The 10,090-nt window shown below is 41.3% G+C and overlaps 1 protein-coding gene across 1 annotated transcript in view; it reads right to left on the reverse strand.

Annotated features, from left to right (window-relative positions):
- Positions 1-9,578, reverse strand: part of DHX40 (DEAH-box helicase 40) — a 69,770-nt gene extending 60,192 nt beyond the window's left edge. Inside the window, exons 1-3 of the mRNA XM_075853043.1 lie at positions 9,494-9,578; positions 9,317-9,396; positions 5,177-5,383 (exon numbers count right to left, since the gene is read on the reverse strand). Coding sequence (XP_075709158.1) covers positions 5,177-5,383; positions 9,317-9,329 — 220 coding nt within the window. The 5' untranslated portion in view covers positions 9,330-9,396; positions 9,494-9,578. The remainder of the gene's footprint in view (positions 1-5,176; positions 5,384-9,316; positions 9,397-9,493) is intronic.
- Between the last annotated feature and the right edge of the window lie 512 nt (positions 9,579-10,090).

A 10,090-nucleotide genomic window follows, 5' to 3' on the forward strand; every position in this document is an offset into this window, starting at 1 on the left:
CGGCTGTGTCTGCACTGCCAGAAGCTGGGCGTTGTGAAGAGAAGTGGATGATACTTCTATACACAACGCCCAGCTAGTAATAGTAGTAAACACGCCCCGATGTACGCACATAATACACGCCCAGTTGTACTTTTACTTTTCAACACGCCCAGTTGTACTTTTGCAAGCCTCATTTGCATAAATACGAAAATGGTCATAACTTGGCCAAAAATGCTCGTTTTTTAAAAATAAAAACGTTACTGTAATCTACATTGCAGCGCCGATCTGCTGCAATAGCAGATAGGGGTTGCAAAATCTGGTGACAGAGCCTCTTTAAGCAAGATGCTGTAGCTTTCATCTTAATGCAAATGGTTAGGAAGCCTTATTGCTTTGTGTACAGCCCTGTTTACAAGTTACATTAATCTCTCCAATTACCTCCTTGCCGAGTGATGGTACCAATTGTTTCCTGGTCTAAATGCACAAAATCATCAGTGATAAACTATTGGGGTATGATCACACGGCCTATTTTCGTCCGTTTTTCGGGCCGTAAACTACTGAAAAATTGGAAGCAGAACGCCTCCAAACATCAGCCCATTGATTTCAATGGGAAAAACGGCGTTCTGTTCCGATGGGCCGTTTTTTTACGCGGCCGTTTTTCAAAATGGCCGTGTAAAAAAACGGCCACGAAAAATAAGTGCAGGACACTTCTTGGAACGTTTTTGGAGCGGTTTTTCATGGACTATAGAAAACCGCTCCAAAAACGACATTAAAAAACGCAGCGAAAATTGCGAGTGGCATAAAAAAACATCTGAAAATCAGGAGTTGTTTTCCCTTGAAAACAGCTCCGTATTTTCAGAAGTTTTTGCGTTTGTGTATGAACATACCCCAAAACTTAACAGCACTAGATAGGAGCCCTGGAAAGCACACGTTTGTGTAGGGTTTCAGGAGCAACATGAGCGAAAAACAGATATGGCAAGTGCCACTGCCACAAGCACTCTCTGGGCATTCCCTAATGCTGAAGTGCTCTCGGCACTCTGCAGTAAGCACTCCTTAACCCCTCCCCACTGCTCTGGAGTGACGGATGTAGCGGTCTCCTGGATAGACGCTCCCCACTGCTCTGGAGTGACGGATGTAGCGGTCTCTTGGATAGACCCTACAGCCGTCGTTTAATAGAAGAGGGGTTGTGGAGCATTTACAGCAGAGTGCAAAGAGCACTTCCACGTTAGGGAACGCCCAGGGGGCACTAGCTGGAATGGCATGCGCCGGATTAAAACTTCTGTTTCTCACTTATGTTGGTACGAAACCCTACACAAAGGTATGTTTAAAACAGCTTTCCATGGCTCCTATTCTAGTGCTATCAGCAGTTTTGCAAGGCCAAAACTGTTGAGACTCCCTTTAGGCCAGAATCACACATGCAGTTTTAATGCAGTTTTTGGCTCCGATTTTTGAGCCAAAGTCAGAAATGGATCCAAAGAGAAGGAAAAGTATAAAGAAAAGACTGACACATCTCCTGTCTTTTGTGTACACTCCTGTGTTTGGTTAAAAAAAAAAAAAACGGAGGTAAAAACTGCACAAAAAACTGTGTTAGTGATCCTGGCCTTAAAGGGGATTTCCCATCAGACACATTTATGACATATCCACAGAATGTCAAATGTCAGATAGATGCGGGTCCCACCTATCTCTTGAACGGGGTCTCCTAAACCCAGTTCTAGCTTTTTGTGCTCACGCGGACTCCCGGCCACTTCCCGATTATATGGTCGGGAGTTACGGAAACAGTGTAACTCGCTGAGCCACGCTGTTTACGTAACTCCCATAGAACTGAATGGTAGTTAAGGAAACAGTGTAGCTCGCATGCTACGTTGCTTCCTTAACTGCGATTCACTACTATGGGAGTTATGGCAACAGAGTGGCTCAGCGAGTTACGCTGTTTCTGTAACTCCCGACCATATAAATCGGGAAGTGGGAGTCAGCGTCAGCACAAAACAAAGAGCTAGAACGGGGTTCAGGGGACCCCGTTCTAGAGATAGATGCCGGTCCCAGAGGTGGGACTCGCATCTATCTGACATTTATAACATCCTGTGGATATGTCACAAATGTCCTTCATGAGAAAATCTCTTTAAAGCAAGGAGGCAACGCTTTAGAAAAGACTTGATGAATTCTCATTCATTGTACCTTAAAGGGCTAGTCCCATTTCAGACATTTAGAGCATATCCACAGCGGACGCATACAGACTCAATGGGGAAGTGTCACGCTTTTTCCATAACTCCCGTAGACTTGAATAGAGAGAGCGTGGCCACCTCTCCATACAGCTGGATGTGGCCACCTCGCCTGGCAGAATGGGGGTCAGGGAAACCCAGTTTCCCAATAAGGGGTAGAAATGGGAATAGTCTTCAAACATTTGTGGATATTTCATAAATGTCTGAGATGGGAATACCCCTTGAATATGCTTTTTCTATTCCCTATTATTAGCAAAGAGGGTGAAGAAAAGTCCCTTGCTGTAAATATTGCACGGTTTTAAAGGTTCCCTGTAAGACTGAAACAAGCCTCAGATATGGATGCAAGTATAAAACACATATCTACCATTTCTACACTAGATATATAAAATTTCGACAAAATGCTGAACATTCATCTGTAGTATTTGATAATACAAAGAATATCATTAGTAAAGGAAAGGAAGTAAATGCATTATTCTTGTTTCTGTGTTAGAAGAAGTTAATATGGTACAATTACAGCTCCTACATGGCCTGTCACCCAGATTTACAAGCCTTGTCAATGCCAAATCTCTTTAGTTATGTAGTAATACACCGGCTCAAGAAGTGACATGCACTTTTACGAGGCATTTTTTACGCGGCCGTTTTTAAAAACGGGTGCGTAAGGAACGCCCCGTGGGAACGAAACGCAGTTTTTCCCATTGAAAATAGGCAGTTGTTTGTAGGCGTTCAGCCCCCGCAATTTTAGCCATTTTTCGGGGCGTTTATGGCGCAAAAAATGGCTGAAAATAGCCCGTGTGAACATACCCTAATAGTTGGACATGTGATGGACACACAGGTGCACGACTCGTTACAGTAGGTGTATCAGAGCTGTGTCTTATAAGGCCCTTTTCACATGGAGTATTTTGCAGGCAGAAAATATCTGCCTCAAAATTCCATCATGGGTTTTGAGGCAGACTTTGACCTGTCTGCACTTTTCGCTGCGTTTTTCAATCGCAACTATTGAGCACCGCGAAAAATGCTTTTTCTGCCTCTCGTGGCATCAATGGGAGTCAGTTTGCACGTTTTTTTGGAGCTGATTCTGACGCAAAATAAGAGCCAAAAAAAACCTCAGTGTGAACTGGGTGTAACGATCCCAGCACCCGTGTGTCCATCACATGACCATTGATAGTGTTGTATCCACTGGAAGTAAACAATTAATATTCCTACTGAATGACTGCAAACAAAGAGTTTGAAAACTGTGAGGAATTAACCTGTTCCCGCACCACAATAGCAGGTCTTGGTGCAGGGGGTGATGTTTGGAGGAGGCTCACGCGTGGAGCCTGCTCTGTACGCAGCAGGTGTCAGCTGCGTATTACAGCTGACACCCGGGACTAACTGTCAGCAATCACGATCACAGCATCTAAGACATTAGAAAGAGGACGGCCCCCCTCTGACAGCTCGTCGGCGCCCCCACAACGCAATCGGGTAGTGCCGATGGTTGTCAGAGCAGCCCAGGGGCCTTATGAAGGCCCCCAGGACTATCTTTCTTCATCTCCTGTTAAGTCCTGCCTCTGGCAGGCCTTAACGGGAGCCTGTAAAAATAACAATATACTGCAATACATTAGCACTGCAGTGTATTGCATCAGCGAGCCAATGATCGTTGGTTCAAGTCCTGTCGGGGGACTAATAAAATGTGTAAAAAAAGTTTAATAAAGTTTTTAGTAGTGCAAAAAAAAAAAAAAAACCTTTTCCCATTTTTCCTCTAAAGTAAAGTAAAAAATAAACAAAATCGGTATCGCCGCGTCCGTCATAGTCCAAACTATTACTATATACCATTATTCAACTCTCACAGTGAACACCGTCAAAAATAAAAACATTAAAAACGTCAGAATCGCTGTTTGTTTGGTCACATTTTATCCCACAAAAAATTTAATAAAAAGTGATCAAAAAGTTTCATTGAGCGCAAAATGGTACCAATAGAAACTACAGCTCGCCCCCAAAAAATAGACCCTCATACTGCTCATTCGACAGAAAAATAAAAAAAAGTTATGGCTCTCAGAATGTGGCGACAAAACACAAATTTTATTTTTAACAATTAGTTTCTTCCTTGTAAAAGTAGTAAAACATAAAAAAAACTATAGCAATTTGGTATCGCCGTAATCGTATTTCCCGGTAGAATAAAGTTAACAAGCCGTATTTACCGTACGGTGAAAGCCGTAAAAACAAAACCCGTCAAAAGGAATCAGTTTTTTTTCCTATTCCACCCCAGAAAATCTTTTATTCCAGTTTCCCAATACATTATATGGTACAATAAATTGTGCCGATAAACTACAACTCGTCCCGCAAAAAAACAAGCCCCCATATGGCTTTTTCGACGGAAAAATCAAAAAAGTTATGGCTTTTGGTATGTGGGGGAGGAAAAAATTAATACGAAAATCAAAACAAATGGCTGTGAATGGAAAGAGTGAATATAGAACTTACATTGGAAAATTGTATAACTTTTTAACACGTAGCGGAATTGCTGCATATTTTCTGTCCGGACTTGGGGGCGGAAAATACAATAGCAACAAAGTGGATGAGATTTAACAAATCTCATCCACACGCTGCGTAAAATTTCCATCCAGAAATTAACCTGTGGTGCGTATTTTTCATATTGGAGCATGTCAATACCTGCTGCGGAAAATGGACAGAATTGCTGCGTTTTTCAGAGATGTCACCACCTCATTAGATTGTGAAAAACGCGGCAAAATCCGAACCAAATTTCTGCAGTAAAAAACGCAGGAAATGGTGCGGTTTTTCCGCAGCGGAAATCCTACTAGTTTCTGTGGGATTGCTGCAGCAATTCCGTTGTGTGTGGACAAGCCCTTACTTATACAAAAGAAAATAATCTGGTTAAACCAGACAATCAGCTCTAGAAAATAATGACTCAAGTACTGCTATTTGCTGGGGATTTTTTGTTGTGTGGTGTGTATATGGTAGAATACAGTGTGCACTTTATAGAATACCTGCTTTGTAGAGATATTGAGGCAGCTGCGTAGTCTTCCCACTACCAGTATCTCCAGTCACAACAAAAAACAAATGTGCTTTTGCAGCCTGAAGAAGCTCATCTTTGCATTTGTGAATAGGAAGGATCGGTAGATAGTAATACTGCCCTTGGCCATCCATTTTATGATCTCGGGATTTAGACTCCATTGCGCTTTGTTTAAAACGTTCTGTAAACACAAAAAAAGCTTTCAAATACTTTCACTTCCGCACAGTAAGTATGTGATCCAATAAAGTACCAGCCATGCACTTCCAATAATCTGGCTAAATGTAAACATCTACGACAAGCGGTGCTTTCCATTACCCAGCTGGAATTCAACAGGACCACAGAGTATTGTACACCGATGACGAACCTTCTCGGCAGGACTCAGAACAGTAATAATCTGCAGGGGGAGCTTTTTATTCATTTACTTTATGCGCTCACCTAGCCCAGTATTACTGGTTCACATGATCAGACTGTTATGGCTGTCACTACTAAAATCCATGCACAAGGTATTTGAGCTAAATATTGTAATATTATGCATTGTTTGCACTGTAACTATACGGCGTCGAGTTAAAACCGCTGATAGATCAGCATAGGACATGAATAGTGCTGAGAAGCGTTTGGCAGGGGGTACAATAGAGTCCGATCGGTGGGACAGCGGCTCCAGTCTGCAGGCATTTGGATACAAGGCCACACACGAACCATTAAACAAAAGATAGAAAACAGAAATATTACTACAATATCGTAATGTCATTTTCCACGCAGATTAGCCACTTCTAGGAAAGATAGAGCAAGGCAATTGCAGAGAAATGTTCATTTAAAATTGTTGACATAAACCTATTGGTACATGCAGGAGAGAGGTCTAAATGGTATACATATGAATATATGCTATACTGCTGCCTATATATAAAGGCTAGACCTCAATGAAGCCAAGTAACCCTTGGTGTGTTGCCCTAAACAACTAATATAAACCTAAAAAAGTGTAGGGCACAATTAACACAAGTAAATTGGAAAAATATATAGATTTTTATTGAATATTACAACGTTAAAAAATAGTTCATACTGAGCAAAAACACAAAGACGTCTGACAAATGCAGAGAACATACAGAAAAAGGGTAAGTAGCGATGTCAAAGATACAAATGTAAATCCATTTCTGGGTAAATTTGGCCTGATCAAATAGTGGTTGAGACCTCTATATATATATCAAAGCATGTAGATTAGCAAAGTGAGAGATATATATATATATACATACAAGTAAGAGAGAACTAGCACGACAGATAGTTGTACCCAGTACAACGTTTATCAGCAAACAGTAAGTTTAAGACTAAGGTCTAATATGAAAGACATGGCGTGCCAACAGTCTATGATGAGGCAAATGAGGTAGAGAAATACTCGAGAAATAGAGTGTGTAACATACCCATTGTAGCCCTCTGCATGGAGAGAACGTCAGTCCCGACGCGCGTTTCGGCGAAATGCCTTCGTCCGGGACTTCGTCGGGACTGACGTTCTCTCCATGCAGAGGGCTACAATGGGTATGTTACACACTCTATTTCTCGAGTATTTCTCTACCTCATTTGCCTCATCATAGACTGTTGGCACGCCATGTCTTTCATATTAGACCTTAGTCTTAAACTTACTGTTTGCTGATAAACGTTGTACTGGGTACAACTATCTGTCGTGCTAGTTCTCTCTTACTTGTATGTATATATATATATATATATATATATATATATATCTCTCACTTTGCTAATCTACATGCTTTGATATATATATAGAGGTCTCAACCACTATTTGATCAGGCCAAATTTACCCAGAAATGGATTTACATTTGTATCTTGGACATCGCTACTTACCCTTTTTTTGTATGTTCTCTGCATTTGTCAGACGTCTTTGTGTTTTTGCTCAGTATGAACTATTTTTTAACGTTGTAATATTCAATAAAAATCTATATATTTTTCCAATTTACTTGTGTTAATTGTGCCCTACACTTTTTTAGGTTTATATTTAAAATTGTTGTCCTCAGAGCCCTTTGACAATCTATAGACTACCATTTACATTGGTCAATTAAAACAGGCTGTAAACTGTTTTAGGACAGTCTGTAGTCTGCATATTAGAGGTCACTGTAACCCATGGTCTATAGTTTGTTACCGAATTGTGACCGAATTCTGCTAGTAAGGGCTTATTCAGACCAGCGTATTATACGTCCGTGTGCTGTCTGTTAAAGTGTAGCTAAACGTTTGACAAACCTGACATGTCATAGTGACATGTCAGAAGTTTGGATTGGTGGGGGTCCGAGCACGGAGATCACCACCAATCTCTAGTTTGAAGCAGCTGAAGCGCTCGTGTGAGCGTTCAACTGCTTCGTGTCTGTTCGGCTTTTTCCGGAAAGCCGATGTATCGGCGTACGGGCTCATAGACTTTCTATTGAGTCCGTACACGATACATTTATTTCTGGAAAAAGCTCAACAGACACGAAGTGGCTGAGCACTCACACAAACGCTTCAGATGCTTTGTTCTAGCGATTAGTGGGGGTGTCCGTGCTCGGACCCCCACCAATCAAAACTTCTGACATGTCACTATGACTTGTCAGAGGTTTGACAAACGTTTAGCTACATTTTTTTTTAAAATGGACAGCACACTGACCTATGCAATTCAATGGGGCTATTCACACATCCGTGGTTTTTCACACAGCGTGTGTCCGTTGCGTGAAACTCACTGCATGTCCTATATTGGTCCGTTTCTGCGGACCACGACGCCCATTGAAGTCAATGGGCGTGGGAAAAACACGGACAGCACACGGACAACATCTGTGGTCCATGTTTTTCATGCACCAGTTGCTATAGAAATTAAGAGAAAAAAAACAAATACAGATACCACAGGGAACTGAAATGCATGAAATTCAGTCCGTTTTTTTCAGCCGCAAAACGGACACGCTTGTCTGAATAAGGTCTAAAAGTAAATTGGTAGATTTAGTCACAATTTCTGCAAGAGAAACGAGGGCTCCGCAGCACACAGTATTAGGGCATGTTCACACGCTTAACAAAAAATGGCTGAAAATACGGACCTGATTTCAAGGGAAATCAGCCTCTGATTTTCAGCCGTTTTTCTATTAAGTCAATGAAAAACTGCTCCAAAAATGGCTCAAGAAGTGACCTGCACTTTTTACGAAGCATTTTTTCATGCGGCCGTTTTTAAAAACGGACGCGTAAGAAACGCCCCTTGGGAACAAAACACCGTTTTTCCCATTGAAAATCAATGGGCAGATTTTTTTGAGGATTTCAGCACTCGCAGTTTTAGCCGTTTCTCTGTGCATTTACGGCCCGAAAATTGGCTGAAAATAGCCCGTGTGAACATACCCTTAGGATATATTCACAGTGCAGTTTTTAGACTCAAAATCAGAAGTAGAATCTTTCCTATATACTTCCCCAAAACTGCAGTGTGAATATACCCTTAGCTGATCACAATGGGGGGAGGGTGGCAGGACATGTCACTCACAAAGCCATTGCCTAGCAGGCAGCAAGGACACATAATAAATAATAATGGGATGTACAGTTTGGGCAGATTTTCTATAGACACAATAGTCGTTTTTGTTTTTTTTATCTGTTTGACGGTTTAACAGGAAGAAATAATGAGAGAAAATCAGTCAAAGATTTAGAAATAGCTGTAAAAGTCGACTCTTTCTGGGAGTCCTAAATAGGCTGGGCATGGTAGAGTGAAAGAGGAGTGACCCGATATTAAAGCAGCGCTGGAGCAGTTCTCTGATAACAGACTACATATTCTGCCACGACCGCAATCATTTCACCATAGAAATGAGAAATCTATTTTTTTGACAATGATGACGAAGTTTCAGATCAATGAAATTTTTTTTCATTATTATTAAACTATATGATTGTTTCCCCACAGACATGAGGACGATCTTCACTTTTATGGGACAGGGCTGATCATGACAACAAGTCCAGCTGCCCTCAATGTCAGTGGATCCAGGCACTCTTATCCCAAAGTCCAGAAAAGCAACAAACTATGTAAAGAGTACACAAATACAGTGGGAATGCCAGTCAAAGTACCCGGTGTTTAGAACATTGAATGTACCTAGAATACTTCACATAGCACTGTACCTACCTCCACTATTCATGACTGGAGGGAGCCATCTTGTCTGCCAGGAGCTTCCATCCGAAGAATATCATGTAAGTGACGCGCCACTAACAGGTTCAAATAAACAAAACAACAGCATAAACCATTTTTAACACTCGCACTACGAAAGACTTTGTATCCTATGCTGCACTGAGTGGTACTTACCTGCCAGAACGCCAAGCGACTGAAGCTTTTTGTCTGTTATGGCGATCCGTAGTATGATAAAACTGCAAACATTTCCTTGTGAGCAGTAAGCGTGCACCCTGCTGAAACCGAAACCAATTGGACAGCGCCACCTAATGTCATTTAAGTGGTTCTGCATGGGAAAATACAGCAGTAAATGCAGTGTTCTATAAAGTTTGTGAGGCAGCGCCTGTTACCTATCACCGAGTTCAAATCCGAAAGAGGTTTACTATACATCTATAGACATCTCTGTGTCCAGACCCTCTTTAGTTTTGCTATCCATCCCTAAATTTATGGACAATTCGCAAAAATAGGGGAAAATAATTAAATGAGTGTGTGGTTTATTTTAAATTTAATATGGGGGGGGGGGGGTTGTTTTCTTTTTACAGTTCATGGTAAATGTTGGGGTACCTAATATATTCACGGGATCAATAAGTATGCCAATTTATTCTCTCAGTAGCCCACGTGGAATCATTTTTTTTATTGGTTTAACCTTACCTCTGATAACCGAAAAATGTGAAATCTCGTTCTAATTTAAAATTATGTAAATGAGGGCTCACTTACACGAGCGTGATATAC

Source organism: Rhinoderma darwinii, chromosome 2 (assembly GCF_050947455.1).
Source record: "Rhinoderma darwinii isolate aRhiDar2 chromosome 2, aRhiDar2.hap1, whole genome shotgun sequence".
In the NCBI taxonomy this organism is placed as follows: Eukaryota; Metazoa; Chordata; class Amphibia; order Anura; family Rhinodermatidae; genus Rhinoderma; species Rhinoderma darwinii.